The sequence below is a fragment of the Monodon monoceros genome, unplaced genomic scaffold (assembly GCF_005190385.1).
Source record: "Monodon monoceros isolate NGI ecotype Baffin Bay Population unplaced genomic scaffold, NGI_Narwhal_1 Super_Scaffold_15, whole genome shotgun sequence".
Lineage (NCBI taxonomy): Eukaryota > Metazoa > Chordata > Mammalia > Artiodactyla > Monodontidae > Monodon > Monodon monoceros.
Genome location: NW_021703771.1, coordinates 85,362,057 through 85,386,312, shown reverse-complemented (window position 1 = coordinate 85,386,312; position 24,256 = coordinate 85,362,057). Strand labels below are relative to the sequence as shown.

The following is a 24,256-nucleotide window of genomic DNA, read 5'->3' as shown; positions in this document are numbered from 1 at the left end:
GCTGGGCATCGGCGCGCGTGCTGCAGTCCTGGGAAGGTGACCTAGTCCAGGGAGTCTGGACAGCCCGTCCTACCGTGGGTCAGCAGGCCCGCCGCCCCGGCTCAGACCCGGAGCGCTGCGGTGGCCCCGCTGCGTGCGCCTGCCGGACACCGACACCAGCGCATCCGTGCGCGCAGCGCTCCAACTTTCCTAACTTCTGGCGGCCGCTCCTGGTTCTGAGCTTCCATTGGGCGGCACAGCTCTCTTCAGTAGCAAACCGTGTGGACTGGGGCTGGGGAAGGAGAGACGGGCCGTTGTCCAAGAAAGCCAAAGGTGAGGACGCGGTCCTGAAGGCTTTGGAGTGATGGTCTCCTAGTTTTTAACCAAGGGCAGCCATAGTTTGCCCTTTCCATTCTCTAACGTGGCCGGGGCAAACTGGGTTGTGCAAACAAAGTTCGCTATAAAGTGAGTATTGGAAAGGGAGTACTGGGGACGAACCAGGTTTCTAAACCTTAGCTTACTGGAAACAGTATGCCTTGAAGGGAACTCCAACCAAATGTCTGAGTGTGCACTCTCCTGGGAGCTCTGAGCACAGCTCAGTTGGAGCTGCTGGCCCGCCATCAGTAGGGCTCCCGGGCTCGGGCACGGAACAGGCCGACGTGGCTCGCCCAGCAGTGCACAGCTGGAGCGGCTGCAGGGCGGCGGGTACCGAATGCGGAACACTAGGATTTGAGAACGCCTCGCAGAGACGCAGCGTTTCTCGGTCCTCCCTCCCGGGCCTGGGGCGCACTGTTAGCAGAGAGCCGCCGGGGTGCGGGGCCTGGCGCGTTGAGGCCGGGAAGCTGCGGGGCGCGCTACGTGGGCGCGGGCGGTGGCGGCGTGGGGAGCGCCAGCTCCGCCAGTGGGCGTCTTCTGCAGCCGCTGCCGCCTCCACGGGCAGCGGCACTGCGGCGCTTCTCTCCGCTGCTTTCGAGCAGTCGCGGAGGCTCCGCCAGCGGAGCGCGCACACACCACGCCACGCTTGCTCGGCAGCCCCTCGCCCCGGCCCGGAGCACGCCCCGGGTCCTCCCACACCCAGCGCGGAACACGACGTGAAGACCGGGCCGAGAGGGAGAGAAGGGCTAGATTGACTGTCGGGCCGAGTGGCCTCGGAGGGCTGGTTCTGAGGGGGCGGAGCCCGCCGAGTCCCGTCCCGCCGCGCGCCCCTCCTGCCCGCGGCCGGCCCTCACCGGCGGCCCGAGGAGGAGGGCCATGGTCGGCCCCGTGGAGCCGCTCGTTCCCCGCCCCCAGGCCCCCCTGCCCGCGGCCGGGGACGAGCCCGGCCCCGGCAAACTCCGCCCGGATCCCGGGGGCAGCGCAGCCGGCGGGGGGAGCGCGGCGGTCCAGGGCCCGGCCCCCGAGTAGCCTGGTCGCGGCCGGGCCGAGCGCGCCGTGTCCCCGCGCCCTCCCCCCTCTTCCGCAGGCCGCGCCAGCCCCGCGGGGGGCCCCGGCGCCCTGCCTGCGCGCGGCGGCTGGGTCGCAGCCCGCGCTCCCTCCGCGCCAGCCTTCTCCTCCCCTGTCCGCTCCTCCACTCCATCTTCCTTTTACTTCTGGCCGCCGCCCCCTCCGCCCCCTCCTTCTCTTCTCCCCTCCTCATCTGCCTTTCACTTCCCCGTGCGTCTCCCAGGAAGGGAGGGCGCGGCGGCGGCGGCGATGCTGGCGGCGGCGGAGGAGGAGGACAAGAGGCAGCTCCCTTGAGCGTCCCCCCCGGCAGCAGTCACCGCGGCGGCGGGCGGCGGCGGCTCTTCCTCTCCCCTGCGCTCCAGGGCTTGCTGCTGCCAGCTCGCGCCGGGCCCCGGCCGCCGCCGCCGCCCCGGCTCCCGCTCGGCCCGGCGGTCCTCCGCGCGGGCTCCCACGGCTTCCCGGGCGCCGGCGGGGGCTGCCCCGGCCCCGGCCCCGGTCCCAGCCTCGGCGGCGGCGGCCGAACTCCGCGGTGGCCGCGAGGCGCCGGCGCCGCCCTCGCCGCCGCGTCCCCGCTGCTTTTCGGTTCCGACATGGAAGATGGACCTTCTAATAATGCGAGCTGCTTCCGAAGGCTGACGGAGTGTTTCCTGAGCCCCAGTAAGTGCCTGGCTCCACCTTCCCCGCGGTGGGCGGCCGGCAGGGTGCGTGTGCCCGGAGAGTTTGGCGGCCCGCGGGCTTCTCTGGAGGGGCGGGGGGCTCGGCCAGCGGCGGGACACCGGGGTTTCCCAGGCTCCGCGTGCGTGCGGGGGAAGGGTGACCGGGAGAGCGGCGGGAGCCGAGCGTTTACAACAGGACCTGCTGCCCGCCTCGGGGTCCCGGTGCTGTTTCTGGCCACGCTTGCCCTGCACGTCTTTATACTCTCAACTCTGTGGCCACTGACGCCAGGCTCCTCTCTTTAGCCTGCGGCCACTAGGCTGGAGTCGAGGCGCTTCTTTCCGCTTGGGGTCCCGCCCGCTGCGTCCCCAGGCTAGGGGAAGGCAGGCCAGGGCCCCGGGACCCCGCGCTCCCAAACGTGAAGGCACTCGCGGTTCCCCGGGCTGGGTGTCGGCGCCTGGCCGCTCTACCCCCGGTCCCCGCAGTGACCCTGTTCTAGAGCGTGGACTAGCCGCGTGGAAGTGGGTGCGCCTCCGCCGAGAGTCCACTTTCTCTAGATCCTGGGGGTTAGCTGGTGGTCGGGTTGGTAAGGGGAAGGACAATGGGGCGTGAGGGTGGAGGAGAAAGGTGCCGCCGGTTCGGACTCCCGGCCCCCCAGCCCCCACCCCGGGATCACGGCCACTCCGCCTCCCCAGCCCCGGGATCGGGGCTGAGAGCGCGCTGGAGCAGGGGTGGCAGAAGGCGTGTCACGGGGGAGGGGGACAAGACTGAGCAGAATCGTCAAAGCAGATATTTGCTAGAAGGCAGGAGGCGGGAGATGTTAAGGGAAGAGGCGCCGGGTGCACAGAGGAGGGGGTCGCCGTTGTCTTGGATGGAGGGCGAGCGAGGTGAGGACCGGAGACCTGGGGCGGGGCGGGGAGGGAGGTCGCGCCCGCGGAACACCGGGCGACTCCGGCGCCAGCCGGGGCGGGCGCGGCCCCTCGAGGCCCTAGGCGCGGGGCTCCGGCGCCACCGTCCACCGCGTGCGCACCCGAGCCTTTGTCTGCTTCTCGCCGGGGAACCGCGTTTCCGCGGCGCCTTCTCCAGGCAGACTCTTCCAGGGTTGCTGTTGCGGCTTCCGTCTCCCATCTGCCGCTCACTCCCCAGTCCCGGCCGGCCCGCGCCTCCTGGGTACCCGGGGTCTAACCCCTCCTCGCGGCCGGAACTTGTCTGGGCTCACCGCCCGCAGGGCGCCTTTGGGGTGCAGCCCCTGGGCGTGCGAGCGTGTACTGTGCTGCCCGGCACCCCCCACCCCCTCCCCGCCCAGCCCCGCCCCGAGATCCCGCCTCCCTGGCGAGGTTCAGTCCGAGGGGGCCGCGTGGTCCAGCGGCCTCTCGCTTGCTGGCTGTGTGGAGCCGCTGGCGGCTGTCTCTGCTCATATCTGCCGGTGGACCCGATAGGACATCGGGGCGTGGGCCCTGGACTCGCAGCTGACTCCGCCATCCTGTAGCCTCCCGTAGTCTGACCTGCACAGCAGCTCCCAGGGGTCTGCCTCCCTTGGGCCCCACCTGCGGGTGTTGATTAATTCAGAGAGGTTGCGGTTCAGGGAGGACATAGACTGCGCAGGAGTGGCCTCGCCAGCTGCCCTTGGATGTGTTGGGAATGGACATTTTTATTTGCTGAAACAGAGCCTAGTGGCCGTGAACTGAATGAAGGCTGCGGGAGAGGACGGAGCTCCCAACCAGCTCTGACTTGTGTTGGGTTAGTCCGGGGCCTGGAATTGGGGCTCCTGTCTTCCCCCCTTCTCCTGCACTAGTGATTTCCTTCTGTAAAAAATAAACATCTACTCTTTACAGTTGGCAGCTGGTGGGGTAGGAGGAGTGAGGGTGTGCGGGTCAGAGGCTGCCACATCTTGCCTACGAACGTTTTGGTAAGAAGGCTGTGCTAGGGAGACAAGCTGTGCAGGGGTTTTCCTAAAATGAAGTTTCTGTTTGTATGTTGTTACTGCTGTTTGTCTAGGGTGGGGCAGGTTGTGAGGGATACTGGGGAGAAGAATAAAGATGAACAGCTCAGGTGGGATGGAGATGTCCTAGGGGAGTTCCTAGCAGGCTTTCCTTTTGGAGAGACAGAGGACCCAGAGAAGAGGGCCATCTGACCCCATTTCCCACCCCCCCTCACCCCTGTGGGGAGTTCCCACAGGGAGAAGCCCAGTGAGTATAGACTCAGGAGTTGTTGGGGTTTTTTGTTTGTCTTTCTCTAACCAAGTCACAGAGAGGTAGCTTGGGGTTTGAATAGGAACCAGAGGTTATAAAAATCTTCTTTGGGATATTACTAAGGTAGTAAATACTAAGGTTCTTTTAAGCAAAATCTATTATTAGACCCACCTCACTGCAAAAGTGGAAAAAGGCTAGATGGTGACTTTAAGGACCATTGCCAGTTTCTGCTCTGACCCTGTATCCTTCACGTTGGGGGACTCTGTTTCTGTCTGTTGCTGCGTGACAAGCCACATTTGTGTGAATGACTGAAGTACCTGAAGGTCGGCAGACTTTTTTGATATTTGTCAATAAAAATGAGTCTTTTTGAGAAAACTTTGGAATTCTGTAAGAATGGAAGAACGCCCAAGTGTATACAGATGTGTCGTGATTGGTGCATGTTTATTCCCTTTTTTTCCTTTCAGTTTGATCTAACGAGCAAGTTGTCATGTAAAGGCTGCTGGGTCCAACTGTTGTTTGTAGGAATGCCTGCTTTTTATCAGCATCAAAGAGCAAATTGTGTTTTAAAAGTATAATATCCTAGTTCCATTCCTGTCCATTTTGGCTCACACAGATTCACTGGTTCGCTCAGTAACGCACGGAGCAAACACTTACTAAGAGCTACTGCCACTTGCCAGGCGCTGCCCTAGCCGGGCTGCGGTCTAAGAGGACGTCACCCACCAGGAGAAGAGAGCTCCTAGAAGCAGGTGCAGCATTGATGCCCAGTGCTAGAAGGGTCAGTGGTCACTCTACATCCCTATCAGGGTGTTGCTGACTTCACCTCATCTGCCGTCTACCTTTCTTTGCTGACCTCTGAGCTTGTCCTCAGGCACTGGGCGCGAGCGCTTTACTGCTCTGAGAGTTGTTGCTGGTTGGAATAGAAAGCAAGCCTCCTGCAGGGAGAGTCCAAATCCTCCCAGAGCGAACTGAGAAGTCCATTTGGCAGCGGTGTGTGTGTGTGTGTGTGTGTGTGTGTGTGTGTGTGTGTACGCATGCACATACACACAGGAGAGGAAATCCACGAAGTTGTGCTTCCATAGGCCAGTAGGAGCCGCATTCAGTCTTCCGGAGGAAAGAGCTTACCTTGAGTACGCTTGGTGCCGTGGCGGGAAGTGCAGGAAATATACCTGGCGGGCAAGGGCTTTACCAGTTGAGTTGGGAACCCTGCCTTAAGGACTTCCAGAAGTTAAAGGAAGGTCATTGTCTTTCTGTCCCTCTCACGCATGCTCCCACCGCTCTGCTACTGTGTGTTTCCCCAGTTGGCTGCTCCAAATGATGCAGAGTGCTGTAGAAAAGAAAAGTGTTGGTCAATGAGAGATCAGAGACAGCAAGCAAAACGAGCTAGGAGAGATTTGTTAGTGCAGGTGGGAAATATTCAATACTTCTTCACACAATTTGTATATTTCTCAAATATTCCGAACAGAAAATGCGTATGTGTCTAGGAATCCTAGACTTTAAATATACTCCGCGTCCATCACCGACCACTGTTGCTCTGTTTCTTGAGACTTAAGATACTGTGTGGCCAACACTTGAGCAAATCGAGATAAATATGATCCCTTTTAAGAGCAAATGTGTCTACCGCATGGAAGCTACACTGGACTTCACGTTGAACCTGTTTTTATGGACCTGTTGAGACTGGGACTGCAGAGGGGTGCAAGGCCAGCAACACAGCAACCAAACTGGGTATAACTCAATTAATAGCCAACTAACAGGTAATTATTGAGGACCTATTCAGTGCAAATCATTTTAGGGAGATGCAGATAATAAGAACTAGTCCCTCAAAGGACCTGGAATATAGATGGGATACCTACCAAGATAACCAGCAAAGGAAGGCTGTGAACTCTTCCTGCCAGGCCAGGGTGCAGGTCAGGAAATGACCAGGCGTAGTGGAGGTGCCTACGTGTGTTTTGGCTGGAGTAATCAGGGCTTAAATCCAAAGGGCAAACTGTTTAAAGCGGGTGGAACTATTTAGATTCATTAATTTTAATTTCATGAAATTCCTCTTCTAATTTCAAAAAGCTTCCATGAACAAAGATAATCCCTAAAAATTCAAATGAGCAATGGTGGAAACAGTAGAAGATGGTGCCTTCTACCGTGTCAACCTGATATATTAACTTTAGGTAATTTCTGCATCTAAAACTTTTTCTACCCCATTAAGAAAAATGAATGCAGTGCGATAGATAAATAAGTGATGGTAACGTAGCATGGTGACTGTAGTTATTAAGACTGTACTGCATATTTGAAAGTGGCTAAGAGAGTAGATCTTAAAAGTCCTTATCTCACACACACACACACACACACACACAATGCAGCGTGTTAGATGATTACGAGAGTTCGTTTACGATAAAGCAGGTTAAACTTGGTGTGGTGAACATTTTACCAGTTAATACACTGTTAGTTTTTGTTTGTTTAAAAGCAGCTCATGAGGTCCCAGGAGGAAGGAAACTATAATTTTCATGAGAAAGGAATATTTCTGTCTTAAAAGGAGAACGCTTAGTTTTAATTCAAAACATTTTAATTTCCTTTTAAAATGTAAATTACGTTCCTTCAGCTGATCTACGTCTGTCTAAGGGAAAACTCCACAGTGATAGAGTCGCTCAAATCTTACAAAGGAGGCAGAGGACGCCTAGCACTCTGTTTTTATTTGTAGCATTTACCACTTTCTGGAGTTGTCGTGCTCATTTACTGGCCCACTTGTTTATCTGCCTGTCTTCCCTGTGCAGAAGGCAAGCTTGGTGCCAGCCTGAGGGCAGTGGCTTGTCTTCCTTGGTTACATCCCTGAGCCTGTAAAGGTGGCGGACAGCTATATGGAGGGAGCTCAGATATTTGTGTTGAAAATTCAAAGATGAGCGGCAATGAATGACAGCGTGGTGTCTGCCTCCAAGGAGCTCAGAAGTTGAAGCCACTCATTGAAAGCGTCCTTGGTCTTGGCCCTTGTCCTGAGGAGCCAGAATTCCACCGTGGGTGAGAAAGTCTGGTAAGGGCGCACAGCCGAGCACAGAGACAGGCCAGCTGACAAGTAGGTTCCCGACGGAGGCGGTGCAGACGCTCCAGGACCCGGAGCTGAGCCCCGTCTCCTCCGAGGGCCCCAGAAAGGTTCCAGAGGAGATGCGCTGGGTCTTGCGGTGGAGGGTGCTTCCAGCCAGGGCTGGGGGGAGCCGGGTTCTGGGGAAAGCCTTTCTGGCCGGGGGAGGCACATCGGTGGCTGCTCTCAGGAGGCAGGTGGGGCGAGTTCTGGGGAGGGAGGCTGGCGAGGCTGAGAGGATTCTTCTGGACTCACGCCGAGGGCCTCACAGTTACCTTTTGAAGGACTCTACAGAAGAGGTAAGGTAGGAAGGCAGGAAGCCCACCTTCCGTGGGGGAGCTGGGCTCGTGGGCGACGGAGACAGAGGGCTCGGGCCTGTGGCGGACACCCCCAGGTGAGAAGAGGTGGGCCTGCGCCAGCCAGCCAGCACACGGAAGGCGGCCCGAGGCAGGGAGGACGGCGGGTGGCCGGGTGAGGTGAGGGCGGAGGGCCGCTGGGTTCCTGACGGGGAGCTTGGGCTGCGTGCGGTGGCTGGGTCCTGAGAAAAGAGGGGTCGGCGCTGAGCCCCTACCCTGGGCCGAGCGTCGTCGGTGCCTACGTGCCATGGTGGAGACGCTGAGCGATCAGGCGTACAACCCAAGAGTGTCAGCCATCAGGAAGATCAAGTGCCGTGAGAGTGGGCAGGTTTGAGCGGTGGTGAGGGTCTCTCTGGGTAGAGGAGGTTAAACTGCAGGTGTTAGAGAAGGAGCGCCCCAGGCCGAGGGAGACCCAAGGCAGCGAGCGAGGGCCTTGATGCTGGGGCTCTGACCCAGAGGAACACCGTACCTGTGGAACGAAGACCACGAGGCACTCGGGCCAGGTTAGCGCTTTGTAAAATGTGCACTTTACTCCCCGTGCAAGGGGCAGGTCCTGGAAGGTTCTAAGCAGGTGGCTGATGTGTGATTTGTGATCTCAGAAGTTCATTCTGGCTGCAGTGTGGTGAGTGAATCTAGGGTCTGAGGTGGAAACGGAGGACCCAAAGGCCACCACGGTAGCCAGGACAGGAGACACTGGTGGCTTGGACTAGGGCGATGGTGACGGAAGTGGAATCCATCGAATCCCGTACCTTCGGGAGGTGTTAGAACATGTCAGACGAGTGGGCGGGTCAGCTGCTTGGAATAAGGGGGAGCAAGGACCAAGAATTAGGGCCCAGGGCTTTAGCTGGAGCACAGGCCGCAAGGTGGAACTGTGCCCAGCGCGGGGAGCTGGCAAGGGGGCCGCCAGGGACCAGGCGTCCCGCTCGGCTGTGGTAAGTCTGAGATGCCTGCTGCACGGTTTAGTGGAGATGGTAAGAACGCAGTTGGGTAAGTCAGTCTGGAAATCAGAGGGTTGATGGACCAAGGCCAGAGAATAAAGACTGTAGTCATGGTGTCTAAAACCCTGGGGCTGTGTCCCCCACTGAGAGTCTGCAGATGCTCTACGTGACCGGGAGGGCTTCGATGGAGTCTGCTAAGGAGCAGTCGTGTGGTGCGGTGTAGGTGCTCCCCAAGTCTGATGAGCGACAGGAGGGAACCCTGCAGAGGGAGCTGATGAGCTTTGTGACTCTCCAGGTGGGCGTTGGAGCCATGGTTCTGAATGGGAACCTGAAGTAAACAGGGGGAGTGAGAGAAGGGCAGGAGTCAGAGCTGGCAGAAGAGGAGGAGCCGTGGAAGCCTTGAGAAGGAGTGCAAGAGCACGGAGGTGAAACGGGCCAGGATGAACGTGCCGTGCAATTTGGAAGAAGAACCTCGAGACAGAGGCAGCCAGGGTGCCACCAGTGACCTCTGTCCAGGGCTTCCGCGTGGAGTGACGGAGGCGGAGAGCCGTCTTCAGGGGCCGAGGAGCCGGCGGGGACGCATCTGTGTGGCACTTTAGTCCTCAGAGAAGGAAAGGGGAGATGACACCCCGTATCTACAGGGAGAGAAGAGCTGGCTTTTCCCCACGTAGGACTGGCTGGAGAGTGTTTATTTGTTGAGGAAAAGGAGTTTGAAGAGTAGGAAAAAAGAGAACAGAATAGAACCTTAGAGAAGCTGGGAGGAATGGAATGTAGTGGGCACGAGAAGGCTTGGCACAGCAAGGGGACCTTGTCCTCAGAACGGTGGGAAGAGCGGGTGTGGGTGCTGAGAAGGGTTTGGGTGGAGAGAGGGAACGGGGAGAATTAACAGCACCTTCACAGGATGCTCTCTTCCCACTTCCCTGACTGGACAACCTTGTGGGCATCTGGGAGTGAGTGGAGTGGGAGGGTCAGCCCCGAGGGGGACGAGCTGCCCGGGGCCACGCAGGAGTCGAGAGCACGACCGAGGGTCCTGTCCAGGCTGGAGAGGATGGGCAGTGACTGGATGGTTAGCTGGGGGATGGGAATGAGTGAGAACTTTGTTTTTTCTTTGCGGTACGCAGACCTCTCACTGTTGTGGCCTCTCCCGTTGCGGAGCACAGGCTCCGGACGCGCAGGCTCAGCGGCCGTGGCTCACGGGCCCAGCCGCTCCGCGGCATGTGGGATCTTCCCGGACCGGGGCACGAACCCGTGTCCCCTGCATCGGCAGGCGGACTCTCAACCACTGCGCCACCAGGGAAGCCCGATTGAGAACTTTTTAGAAGGGAACTGATCTGATTGAAGGAACAGTTGAGGAAGACTTAGCCATCAGTGGTGTGTAGAGAGGCTTGCGTGAGAGGGGGCTGGCACAGAGCCTGTGCACACATAGAGTACGCTGAACACTTGTAAGCTCTCAGTACACATCTTGGTGAAAAGGGCCCAATGGGATGAAATCTGAGAGGTGTCTTGAGGGAGAAAGAGTGTTTGGTATGTGGAGCTGAGCAAGGCCCTGGACAGCGGCAGGAGGGTAGGAACTTACAGCCCGAATCCAGGGAACAGGAAGTGGGATGATTTGATGGTGGTGAGGGCTTCACGCAGAAGAGAAGCGAAGGTAAAGCTGGCAGGATGGAGCAAGGAAAGACTGTCAGGTCCTCCCCGGAGGCCATTCGAATGTGTCACGGGGAAGGGGTGTCACGGGGAAGGGGTGTCACGGGGAAGGGGTGTCACGGGGAAGGGGTGGGAGGTGCCCAGGAGCACAGTGTTATCAGATGGAGTCGCACACAGATGTTTATCGCGGGGCTGCTGTGTACCGCTTGCTGTCGTAATCACCAGTGATGGATATGTCCAGACCCGTCCTTGCCTTCAAGGAGGGATGCGGACAAGATAAAAGGCCATCACGGACAGCGGATGGAGGAGTGCGTAGGTGTGAAGAACACTCTTTAATGGCATCCACCGCCCACTGTGCCCAGGGCCATTTGCTTGATATCCTGAGCTTCGGGCCCAGGTCGTGACGTCTCCTGCGACAGGGCTTCCTCCCCGATGCCAGCTGCGGGGACCCCTGGAGTCCCGCCCCGCTCCCCAGCTTGCCCGCCGGCCCCGTCCGTGTCTCCCTAATGCCCGGCGCTTATACTCATCCACGCTTGCGGGTGCTCCTTGGGGGCAGGCAGCATGTTTTATTCTTTTTCTTAACCTCAGTGCCTAGCACAGTGCAAAGCACAGCAAGTCTAATGTATGAGTAAGTGAAGGTGTTTAAACGGGAGAAAACGATCAAAGCGGTCCTTTTAAAATGTTAGTTTTTGCGAAGGAAGGGAATAATAAAATAAGTAATGTCGTTGATACATTTTGCTAGCATAGCTTGAAATTCCACTTGATTTGTTGCATGTGATCCAAGTACACTGTTTGGCACCAGTGACCAGGGCTTCTGGGTTACTGAGAGCACAGCGTGTTTGTCCGCCTGAGCTGCTGGATGGGGAGCTCCAGGGGCGGCACCAGGAGACGATAGGAGGAGTGGGGCATAAGTGTGTAGAGCATTTTGGATGCCTCAGCTTTAGTTCCTGAGGCGGTGATAAAGAGCTTTTTACTTTGATGAAAACATTTTCTACACTAGGAAAGAGAAAGTGTTGCTTGTGAAGTGCTGAAACAATGCCATGTGTTTGGATGTGATGAATTATTTAAAAGAATACAAGCATATTTGAACTTGTAAGTTGGTAAGTACTCTGTAAGGAGCAATTTTGCATGAAGAGCAGGTGACTGCTGGAGCAAAGCACCATGAGTATGCGGTGTTCAGGTTGTATTTCTCTGTGCGTGACGCAACTGTGTGCTTCTGTATTGGAGTTTTAGCAGCTTCCAAAATAAACATCTAAAATGATATCCAGAAGGGCTTGATTACTATGGTTTTCTAGATTTGGTAATTATATATTTATCTTTGCTATTAGGATTACATACATTTTCACATTTTCTTTTTCTCCCAGGACCAGAAGTTTACTTTGGAAAACATTCTTGTGTCCCCAGTCATCACGCCTTTTTAGGATAATACTCTTTGTGTCTCATGATTAAATATGTCATCTAATTTTTTTTTTATAAAACTGCAGTGATTAAAACAATGTGGTACTGGCGTGTGAATAGACAGACCAGTACAAGAGAATGGAAAGGCCTTAGAACAGAGCCAGACTCATAAAGGAATTTAATATATTTCAAAAGTGTCATCTCATATAGGAGGAGTAGAGATATACTACTGAATAAATGATTTGGGGACAACTAGGTAGTCATCTGGAAAAAAAATAAAATTAGAGCATACCTTTTACTATACCTCCAGGATAAATTCCATATGGATCATATATTTAAATATATATTTAAAGATATACCATAGATGCTGGCACAAGAACAGAAATATAGATCAATGGAACAGGATAGAAAGCCCAGAGATAAACCCATGCACATATGGTCACCTTATCTTTGATAAAGGAAGCAAGAATATACAGTGGAGAAAAGACAGCCTCTTCAATAAGTGGTGCTGGGAAAACTAGACAGTTACAGGTAAAAGAATGACATTAGAACACTCCCTAACACCATACACAAAAATAAACTCAAAATGGGTTAAAGACCTAAATGTAAGGCCAGGCACTATAAAACTCTTAGAGGAGAACATAGGCAGGACACTCCATGACATAAGTCACAGCAAGATCCTTTCTGACCCACCTCCTAGAGAAATGGAAATACAAACAAAAATAAACAAATGGGACCTAATGAAACTTCAAAGCTTTTGCACAGCAAAGGAAACCATAAACAAGACCAAAAGACAACCCTCAGAATGGGAGAAAATATTTGCAGATGAAGCAACTGACAAAGGATTAATCTCCAAAATTTACAAGCAGCTCATGCAGCTCAATAACAAAAAAACAAACAACCCAATCCAAAAATGGGCAGAAGACCTAAATAGACATTTCTCCAAAGAAGATATACAGATTGCCAACAAACACATGAAAGAATGCTCAACATCATTAATCATTAGAGAAATGCAAATCAAAACTACAATGAGATATCATCTCACACCGGTCAGAATGGCCATCATCAAAAAATCTAGAAACAATAAATGCTGGAGAGGGTGTGGAGAAAAGGAACACTCCTGCACTGCTGGTGGGAATGTGAATTGGTACAGCCACTATGGAGAACAGTATGGAGGTTCCTTAAAAAACTAAAAATAGAACTACCATATGACCCAGCAATCCCACTACTGGGCATATACCCTGAGAAAACCAAAATTCAAAAAGAGTCATGTACCACAATGTTCACTGCAGCACTATTTACAATAGCCAGGAGATGGAAACAACCTAAGTGCCCATCATCGGATGAATGGATAAAGAAGATGTGGCACATATATACAATGGAATATTACTCAGCCATAAAAAGAAACGAAATTGAGTTATTTGTAATGAGGTGGATGGGCCTAGAGTCTGTCATACAGAGTGAAGGAAGTCCAAAAGAGAAAAACAAATACCGTATGCTAACACAGATATATGGAATCTAAGAAAAAAAAAAAAGTCATGAAGAACGTAGGGGTAAGACGGGAATAAAGACACAGACCTACTAGAGAACGGACTTGAGGATACGGGGCGGGGGAAGGGTAAGCTGGGACGAAGTGAGAGAGTGGCATGGACATTAATACACTACCAAGTGTAATATAGATAGCTAGTGGGAAGCAGCTGCATAGCACAGGGAGATCAGTTTGGTGCTTTGTGACCACCTAGAGGGGTGGGATAGGGAGGGTGGGATAGGGAGGGTGGGAGGGAGGGAGACGCAAGAGGGAAGAGATATGGGAACATATGTATAACTGATTCACTTTGTTATAAAGCAGAAAGTAACACGCCATTGTAAAGCAATTATACTCCAATAAAGATGTAAAAAAAATAATTAAAAAAAATACTGTACCATAGAAGGAAGAAAAATGAGGAAATTCCTTTGTAGCCTTGGAGTAGGAAGAACCTTTAAATGTGAGTCAAAATCTGGAAGTAAATAAAGAAAAGATGGAGAAGTGAGTCTACATTAGCAAAAACACCTTGATGGCCCTAAATACCATAAGCAAAAATCACAATATATTCCTGCGCATCTCCCGTGCGGTGACGCCCTCTGACTTCCTGTGCTGTCTCTATCCTGCTTCCTACAGGACAGTTAGGGCTCCAGCAGCACCAAACTGTTCTTAACCATCAGCTCTAGAAAAAAACTAATATCCAACATCACAGCATAGGGCCAACCTTCCTAACATATGAAGAGCTCCTAGAAATGCTTAAGAAAAAGAACAACCCAATTAAAAATTCGTCGAAGGCTATGAACAAAAAGATGCTCAACCTCATTCATGATAAGATAAATGCCATTTAAAATCACACTGAGGTACCGTTTTCTCCTGTCGGGTTTGCATAAATTAATAAATTTTATAACACACTATTGGCAGTTTTATGAGGAAGCAGGTACTGGCATGCATTCCTGGTGGGAGCATCCACTGGTACAGCCTCGGAAGTGGGCAATTTGGCAGTATCCATCAGTATTAAAGATGCATGTACCCATTGAATCAATAATTCTACTTCTGGGAATTTATCATTCAGATAGACTCACACTTGGGCAAGATGGTTTAACAAGGTATTAATACATTGCAGCATTGGTTGAAGAGAACGTTTGAAGAAACCACCTGAAGGCCTACCTGTAGGGGCCTGGCTAAATAAAATCTGTAGCAGTGAAACAAAGGTACTAAAGCTCTTCCAGATGCATTGCTACATGAAAAAAGCGAAGTGTAAAGCAATGCACACATGTACACACACACTTTTGTGTTAGGACAATAAAAGTGTATACCTGTGTGTGTCTGTGTTGCATAAAGAAACGGGGCAGAAACTCAGGGAAGTGCCCACAGCACTTTCTCTGCAGGACTGGTGGAGATGGCGGGAGTGGGAACTGGGGGGGCTGGGAACAGGATTTGTAGGGAGACTTCAGTGTATACCTTTTATATTTTTTGATTTTTGAATAACAATTTATTACCCATTCAAAAATTAAATTTAAAAATAAGTACGATTTTACTGCGATGCCGTTTAACTAATTGTAGTCGTCCTACTTTGTGGTTGACGTTATCCTTTTTTTTTTTTATTGTCCTCCTATTGAGATCATAGTTGATTTTTCAGCCCCTGAAGTTTGTTCACTTGATTTCTGCCTTTCTCTAGCCTCCCACTTACTTCTCCTACACAAGATCTCAAAATGTCAAACCATGAATATTAAAAAAAAAAGTCACATGCATCAATACCTCTCATACTTACCAACTCCTTTTCTACGTCATGCACAGATTTGAAAATGGAAAAAAAAATCACTTCTATTTTAATGTAATTTCTGACTCTGATAGAGTCTATGGATTCACATTTAAGATATGAACTATTGTTTACACTGTTGGAGAGCTGCCCAGCCAGCGTCATCTGGTAGAAATCACTACATTTTGGCAAGAAACCGAACGTCTTCCCTGTGAAAACGTGGGCTTTACATTTTAGCGCTTCTTAAGTGAGTGGAAATGTAGCCTTGAGTTGTCTTGCAACTTAATAATACCCCTCAACAGGGGCCACAGCAGTTCATTATAATTTATTCCCGTTACAGTGATTGGATTTTTCCTCTTGAGCAGGGACAGTGTGAACTCATGCATTCATTCCTCAGCAGACATGTATATGCTGAGCCGCTGTGGGAGCCGTCTGGCGGGACCCAATGGAAGCCTGCCCCTGACCTCAGAGACCTCGCTGACCAGCAAGGGTAGAGCCCTCCTTCTGGCTGTGCCTTTGTGGTGGAAACATTTTTTAGATCCTCACGTTTGATCTATTCTCTGATTTTATTTTGGGTTTAAAGTTAATATTCACCATTTCTCTCAGTATCTAAGTGGGTTTCTTTCTAACCTCCTTAGTTATCAACGCTGCTGATTTTCCTGTGTTCTGCGTATAATGTTGACATTTTTCTTTGTCTTATCGCTTAGTATTATTTCCTCCTGTAGTCCACCCATTGGTTTTATTTTAGCTGCTACTTCCTTCCTAGTTACTGGATTTTGTGCAAACCCTTTTCTAACCTTAAATGTCAGCCTTCCACTACCCTAACCAAGTTCTCTGACCCACATATTCATGCTTCCGGGGTCTTGACACAGTTAATCCATGCTACACCCCCTAGCCTTGGGGATGCAGACATTGTCAGCTTGCTCAGACTTAAGCCTCTTTCTTGAAGGCACGGTTTTCCCATAGTAGCCAGATTTTCAGGGAAAGCCCTGCTGATTATTGCTCTTTTTTCCTGGAGTGAGGCATGTGGATCAGGTGTGTGTGTGTGTGTGTGGGGAGTGGGATCCTAGTCCTTTGCTGAGCACTGCAGATACTTTCAGAGGATTTTCAGGTCGCTGGGAATGCCTCTATGTTAAAGGTTATTCTTTTTTTTTTTCTTTGCGGTACGCCTCTCACTGTTGTGGCCCCTCCCGTTGCGGAGCACAGGCTCCAGATGCGCAGGCTCAGCGGCCATGGCTCACGGGCCCAGCCGCTCCGCGGCATGTGGGATCTTCGCGGACCGGAGCAGGAACCCGTGTCCCCTGCATCGGCAGGCGGACTCTCAACCACTGTGCCACCAGAGAAGCCCTAAAGGTTATTTATTAACGTTAATGCTCTAGTTTAATTGCATTTCTCCTAAGATCCTACCATAGCTGTAGAGTTTTGGCACCTATGTGTCTTGTAACTGTTCTGTTCTTTTTGTCAAATGGGCCATCGTTAGGGAATTTGTCATTTTTTTCCCTAAGTGATTTTTGGACTCTTTTTGTTCTGTGTTGGCACATTTTTTTTTTAATGTATCCTGGCCAGATTTTCAAGATTCCAGATTATTACGGCTTCTTGTATCTGGGTTATGGTCTGGTGAGAAGTACTCCATATTGCTATTACAGCAAGGTACCAGGGTGTGGGACGACACAGTCTTTTTGCAGATGTCATTATGAGACAGAGATCTGCCCTGGGGAGGGGGTGTGTGTGGAGAGAGATACAAACAGTTCATACTCTTGTTCATTTTTTCTTTCTTTGTTGATACACTGCTGGCCCTGGTCAGTATTTCCTAGCGTGTTGGGACTGGCGACTTCTCAGTAAGGAAAAGCAGAGAGTCTGGGGTGTTGAGAAATGGGTCTGTGTCGCTGTTTGTTAAGCAGATGCCGAGGACACAGCATAACATGGTGCTTGTGGAGTTAGGCAAGCCCACGTTGGAGTGAAGATGAAATGAGATGATGTGTGTCCATTGTTGGCAATAGCGCCTTGAACAGAGTTAGTGCCAGAGTACACTCGCTGTCCTGACGTCCCTGGGCTCTGAGCGAACCCTGTGAGACAGGCTTTGCTGGGAGGGAAGCACGGCAGCCCTGCGAGGGCATCATTTGGCCAGGGAGATGGTCAAGTGGCAAAGGGAAATGAAGAAAAAGGCTGCCTAAAGCATCCGATTGGCTGGGAAAGGTGTTTCTTTGTCGTTACAGGAAGTACAGCTTCTGGAAACACTGATACCAGGAAATGGCTGGAGCCTTAGAGCAATTCCAGTTTCTTGGCAAGGAGTTAAAGGAAAGTGTGTTGAAAATAAAAGGGAAGAATTTTTGGAAAGAGAAAGAACTGAAAAACAGTGATTGTCATTAGAACTTTTGCATTTAGGGGAATCTATTATTTGAACGGCTAATATAATCATTTTCCCCGTTTGTGGAGCCTCTGCAGTTGCAACATCTTTGACTTCCATTTTCTCGTGTCCCTGAACTGTTCACTCTCACTTGGCCTGACTGAAGGGGGACGTTTCTGTGGGGCCTCCCTGCTGCTTCAGTTGAGTGGGAAAGTGCAGCAGCCCCGGACGCAGGGACAGGCCTCACGTGAGGCGCGTGCCGGCCCAGGATGCAGCCCCCACGTCTGGGCCTGTATCCAGAGGACGGGATGGATTAGATTTGGTTTGTACGTATACTGTTTACTTTTCACCTGGCTCTTTATACGCTTCAGACTTCTGTAGAGTTTTGGTCTATATTCTTAGTTAACTACGTGAATGGTCTTAGTTAGTCCTATGTATGTGTTACATTATTCTTCTGTAATTTAATAGGCTCTGACTTGGAGAAAGGTGAGAATGTGCCCATGAACAGTTACCTCCTTAAGGGTGAATTTTGAGGCTACACTTGGAACTATTTTAAAAAAACATTCTACATCTGGTTTACATTTATCTGAAACGAAACTATCAACGAGTTATCTCATTTTCATTGAAAACTTTACAAATAATTTGAGGAATTACACTTTTATCTGTTATGATCTTTTGGAATTCTTTAATACTATGTAGTAGACATGTATATTTAAAAAAAATACTGAATTGGCTTCTGCTTTACCACAGAGAATAGTTCATAAAAATTAAAAGAAATTCCAGACGGGCATTCAGCGGTGCAGCCATGGCAAAGGCTCCTTCCCCATCATTCTGGTCTTTGTATGGAGACCTGGGTGATTACTCTGTCATGATGCCGAAATTGCTCACCTGTTCATCTGTCTTTCCTTGACGCTGTGAGCTTGAAGTTTGCTGTCTTTATATCTCAGATGACCAGCGGAGTCTTCAGTAGGAATCATTCACTAAGTGTGTATTGAATGAGTGAAGGATTTCCGAGAAGCAGGAGGGTGCACTGGAAACATGTACTTCGGAAAAAAAGTTGGGTTCAGATCTCAGCTCTGCTTAACTTCTGAGCTAAGCTCTGCTTATCTGTAAAATGGGTGGTCAATACACGTTAGCTTCCCTTCAGTACTTTTCCCCAAAGAAGAAAGAGCAGACCTAAGCCATAACACTTTGGAATTTTCTTGAATTGTAACAAGTTTAGGTTTGTAATGTTTTCATTTTATGTTAAGTATGAGAGGCTCAGCTTAGTTCTTTTGCATTAAGAGAGACAAGAAAATGCAGAACAGTTTTCAGAACTCCTTAAAATATTGCCTCTGATTCTTAAAAGAGTCTGTGACTTAGCGGAAAGGTCTGTAAGGAAGCGTCACGGCTGGGGCTGCAGGGCCTCCACCTGGCGCAGAGCTGGTCCTGGGGGCCCGTGTGGCCTCTCCCTGAGAAGACTGACGCAGGGTTCAGGATTTGACCTGAAAACCCAGTGGTTTCCATTGCTGGGTGATTTTGCCTCTTTTATTCTTCTTTCTTACCTTATGTAAGGCTATCGTCCTCAAGTGGAAGAGTCTGTGAAACCATTTGTGGTTGGTTTGGTAGCGGCTTCGGGTGGAGTCCAGTGATTGGCTGAAGCCAGTGGGAGGTTGAGGGGCTTCCAGCTGGCCACTCCTGTAGGTTTTCCAGAGTAGAGTGTGGTTGCATTGCTGTGAAATCACCCTGCACTCACACCTCTGACTCCAGTGGTTCTCTTAATTACTACGTTTCCCTTGAAGAAAGATTTGGAAGAGCTCTAGTTTTTTTTTTTAACATCTTTATCGGAGTATAATTGCTTTACAATGGTGTGTTAGTTTCTGCTTTATAACAAAGTGAATCAGTTATACATATACATATGTTCCCATGTCTCTTCCCTCTTGTGTCTCCCTCCCTCCCACCCTCCCTATCCCACCCATCTAGGTGGTCACTAAGCACCGAGCTGATCTCCCTGTGCCACGCGGCTGCTTCCCACTAGCTATCTATTTTACATTTGGTAGTGGATATATGTCCATGCCACTCTCTCGCTTTGTCCAGCTTACCCTTTCCCCTCCCCAGATGGGAATAAAGACACAGACCTACTAGAGCATGGACTTGAAGAGCTCTAGTTTCTTTTTTTTTTACATCTTTATTGGCGTATAATTGCTTTACAATGGTGTGTTAGTTTCTGCTGTATAACAAAGTGAATCAGCTATACGTATACATATATCCCCATATCCCCTCCCTCTTGCGTCTCCCTCCTACCCTCCCTATCCCACCCCTCTAGGTGGTCACAAAGCACCGAGCTATCTCCCTATTCTATGCGGCTGCTTCCCACTATCTACATAGACCTACTAGAGCATGGACTTGAGGATATGGGGTATGCGTAATTTCTTTTGGCAGAATGCTTTAAATTTTTTGTACGGTTGAACTGGCTTGGAGAGATGATATTGATATATCCTTTTTTGGGGATAACTAGATTAATTTACACAGAGGCCAATGACCTAGTACTCAGAATGGCCAATTTGTCAAGAAACCCCTGTTGTCACATACATACATGCCCATCTTTCTTTTTTTCTTAATGTATTGATTACGGATCCTAGGGAAGATTTGGATATGCAGCCTGACTTATTATTTAGATATGTTAGGGAAAACTTTCCAGGGTTTACATACTGAATGCATGCTAAATATATTTGTATAATAATATATATACATTACATGTGATAAACTGTTATTATAGTGCATGTGTAATAGTGATGAATGAATTATGTAATGGCTACATTAAAGGAGAAGCCTGAGGGGAAACCACTGGGCCTGTCTTCACATGTGTGATGCCCAGGGGTAAAGGCAGCCTGTAGGGATGCTGGAAATGCCCTCGCTCAGGGGAGATGACAGGAGGACCCCAGGGCTCTCTCGAAATGGTGGGAATTCCTTATCAGCTGTCTTCAAACTGGTGTACCCACTTCCAAGAGGGGACTTGGGCAAAGGTTTTAAGAACTTAAGAAGAGGATTTAAAGAAATCAATTGCTGTGTCCTCAGTGTTCATATAGACTCTTGAAAAATGAATTTGCTTCCCTTGCACGATTGCGTTTCTCCCACTTGCAAAAGAAGAAAGGCTTCCCACTTTCCTATCCAGAGTCTCACCATGGCTTGTTGCCCCGGGGTGTAGACGTGGGTCCTGAACCGTCTGAGAAGGCTCTGCTCTGAGGGAGAAGGCTCTGCTCTGAGGGAGAAGGCTCTGCTCTGAGGGAGAAGGCTCAGCTCTGAGGGAGAAGGCTCTGCTCTGAGAGAGGGTCCGGGGAGAGTGAAGGGAGCAAAGCTCCTGTGGACGTGGAGACTCTGCTTCTCACGTTAACAGATCACTACCGAGCTCCTTGTGTGTCTCCATCCGTCCTCCATCTTCGAATTCTAACACAGAAGTGAGATACAAGTTAGAATGTGTATCTAGATTATAAAATAATTCTTTCAGACCGAAATTAGGCCTGACTTAGTTATTTCTTGGCATGGCTTTCCAGTATGGCTGTGTGGTGGACAGACTCCATAGACTGAATGAACTATTCCTCAGCTCCAAGGTTTTGATAGAAATACATGTAAGACATATTTGTTGTAAAAAAAAAAAGAAGAAACATGTATCATTCACATCTATTTAAACCTGTGATAAAAATTCTTATGTGTCAACCTAAGAATGCGTGAGAGGGTACAGTTTCTTCTGGAAGTAAAATACGCTGCAGAGGAGTGAGTAGATGTGAAAGGTGCCCTTGACCTGAACTGACGTGCTGCACGTGGGTGAATTACCTGGGCCGTGGTGTCCCCCACCTAAGAGTACCTGAAAGCCCTAAAAGGTGGAGGGAAAGCCAAAAGGGTAAAGATGACAGGTGGGGATTATGCTTGAGGTTTGGCTGACAGATGTCTTCAAGACCAGAGAGGACCCCAGAATTGTCTTCCTACTGTCAACCAGCTCCTACCCCTGGTGTCATGACCAGGGGGACTGTTTGGGATTGCTTTGCAGAGGTCGCCCTCTGGATATCTCTGTGGTGCACTATGTTTATTTGAAATTACACGTCGATGCACTTCAGTCCAGTGAGTGTCTTTTGAGGGCTGCATGTCGTCGATACAGAGGTGAGCAAAGCTGGCAGCGTCCACAGCCCCGTGGCCCGTGGTCCAGCAGTCCAGGCAGACCTACACCAGCATGCTGGACCCGTGTGCCCAGGGGCTGAGCTAGACTGCGCCTTTGACCCCCTGGGGAAGAGACAGAGAGAAGGAAGAGGCTGATTAGCCGGTGTGGATGCTCTGAGGAGGAGGGAGGGGAGTGCAGGTGCCCTGCAGGAGGAGCAGTGGGTGCAGAGACCTGGGGAGAGGGCGCTTGTCGCCCAGGTGCAACGTGTCTGGAGCTGGTGTCTTGGGGCCGCCTCGTCACCGTCACAGCGACACGCTGCAGTCCCCACAGAGTGAACAGATGGATCACACGTGCGTTTGTGACAGCACCTCCCTGATGGATGAGGAAACCAAATTCACGGGAGGCCACGCCCTTAAAAATGGGGGTTGACGGCCGGAGGGCAGATGCGGCCAGCAGTGCTGCCACAGCCACCTGTGGAGGCCTCCAGTGACCTGGAGAGTTCCAGGGGTAACAGCGCTTTACAGACCTGGAAGCGTTTTCAGTTTGTTCAATCGTTTTATATTCATGATCGCACATGGTTTTTTTTTTGTTGTTGTTATTTTTTTGAAGTATAATTGACTTACAGTATTATGTTAGTTTCAGGTGTATAACAGTGATTCGATATTTTTATACATTATGAAATGATCAACTCAATAAGTCTAGTTACCATCTGTCACCATACAACGTCATTACAGTATTATTGACTATATTCCCTACGCTGTACATTTTGTCCCGGTGACTTACTTATTTTATAACTGGAAGTTTGCTCTTTTGGTTCTTAAAATAGTCCCAAGAGGACAAATTGTAAGCAGAGAGAGGCTCAGAGGCGCAGACCTGGGCCCCAGCGCTGTAGACACAGTGAGCCTTGGTGCATGCTGGCTTCTGTACCTGGATGTACTTTTGCATGGTGACCTCCTTGTGCGTTATCACCCTGAAATGGACTGCCTCTGCCTCCGTGATCCAGCCTTTCTGGGAGGGGAACCTTTTTCAGATTACTCATGTGTAACTTTTAAAGCATCTACTTTTCATAATTTATTTTACATAGAAATCTTCCAAAAATGTGTGATGCCTTTCTTACCTTATTAGATGTATGTTGTTAATCTAATATTTTCCCTTTTATCCTATGAGCATCAGTTACTGTTCTTTTATAATACAGGAGTGCCTTAAAGAACTCTTAAGGTTTATGGGTCTATAGGTTGCTTTAATTAATAGTCTCAGACAACTGTGCACTTTTATTTATCTTTCTTGCAACTTTTAAGGTTTTTCTTCCCCTTTTTTTTCTCTGTGGACCCACGGGCATCAGCCATAGAGGCTCTCCTGTCCTCCCGTCCCTAGGCAGCTTGCTTTCCATCTCCTCTGGTCAGGAAAAGCAGACACCATATTTGTGTGCAGGTTACTAGCCCTAAATATGGGAACTGCAGGCCTGCCCGTGGATGGAGTGCACCCACTGCTTGGTGATGTCACTCCTGACTGCGTGGAGAATGGTCACTGGAGTAGTGACCTTGGATGAGTGACACTGACTATGTGTGCATTTTCAGTATTTCCCGAGAGCCTGCTGGGCAAAGTAACAATCAGGATAAAGTTATTGTACTTATTGGGTGAATTATGTTGTTCTCTGCCAAACTTATAAACTATTTTTAATAAGTAATTTTTATTAAAAATGTATAGACCATTATTTACACAATCCACGTTTGATCTAAATTTGTATCTTACAGAAACAACATTGCATAGTTTATCAAAACTTTATTTTATACATCTGACATCCAGATGAGAATCTGGTGTAGTTTCAGTCCTTTGTGACAAGAACTTTTGGAAGAGAGGAAGAGGGAGAGCCTCACAGCAGTTACTAATAGTTAATAGTAATGTATAGGTTATTACATGGAAGTTCTCCTTAATTTTTACTAGTATTTGTGTTCTTTACATTTTCTTTGTGCTAAAGTAATTAACCGCCTTTCTCGCCATTTTGGAATCAACTGAGTAAGCTTGTTAAATTTCACAGTACAATTTGTTGATAAGTAACATGAAATTTTTACTTTTAAACCTTTACAAACCAAGAATAGTATAGTTGTACTTGTTTAATATGTTTACTGAGTAAATGATGTATTATGGTTGGTGATTTGAAAAAGGTGTAAAATCTTAATATTACATATAAAATAATACAGAAACAGAAAGACATGTGACTTTTAAAAGATTTAAAAGAAAATGGTATATAAAAGCCATCAGAACTTTTATGATTTGAAATGTCTTAGCAGTTTAAAAGCATTTTCAACATCTAGAAATTTCACATTGTCTGCATGTCTTGTATCCTAGTGGAAAAGAGTGACATGCATGCAATTTAAAGAGCTTTGCTCCATTTGATGTTACATAGGTTATTTTTTGTCTCCCTTCACTGCTTATCTGTTATTAATCGCAGTTGAGAATTATAATAGGTATGACTTCCTATAAGAAATAAAATTAGTTTCTGAGTTTTCAGTTGTACAAACTAAGGTAATGAATGAAAAGTCATAATAGCAGCAAGCCAATAAAATATAGGTATCAGAGTGTAATGTAAAGAATGCACGCCTTGGAATCAAATGGCCGGAGTTTGAATACGGAGTAGTTTAAACACTGGTCCCTCCACCTGCTGGTTATGGATGGCTGGGCAAACCACTTCATTTCCGAGGGTTTTCCCCAATCTGGAAAACGTTGGCAACCTTACTGTCTGCCCCTCCGTCTCCTTCCTCCCTTTTTGGTCAGGATAAAGATGAAATAATGAACGTGAAAGTGCTTTGTAAACTGTAAAATTC

The 24,256-nt window shown here is 49.6% G+C and overlaps 1 protein-coding gene across 1 annotated transcript in view; it reads left to right on the top strand.

Annotated features, from left to right (window-relative positions):
- The first annotated feature begins 1,964 nt into the window (after window positions 1-1,964).
- PDE10A (phosphodiesterase 10A) overlaps window positions 1,965-24,256 on the top strand; it is a 317,828-nt gene continuing 295,536 nt past the window's right edge. Inside the window, exon 1 of the mRNA XM_029223680.1 lies at window positions 1,965-2,079. Coding sequence (XP_029079513.1) covers window positions 2,013-2,079 — 67 coding nt within the window. The 5' untranslated portion in view covers window positions 1,965-2,012. The remainder of the gene's footprint in view (window positions 2,080-24,256) is intronic.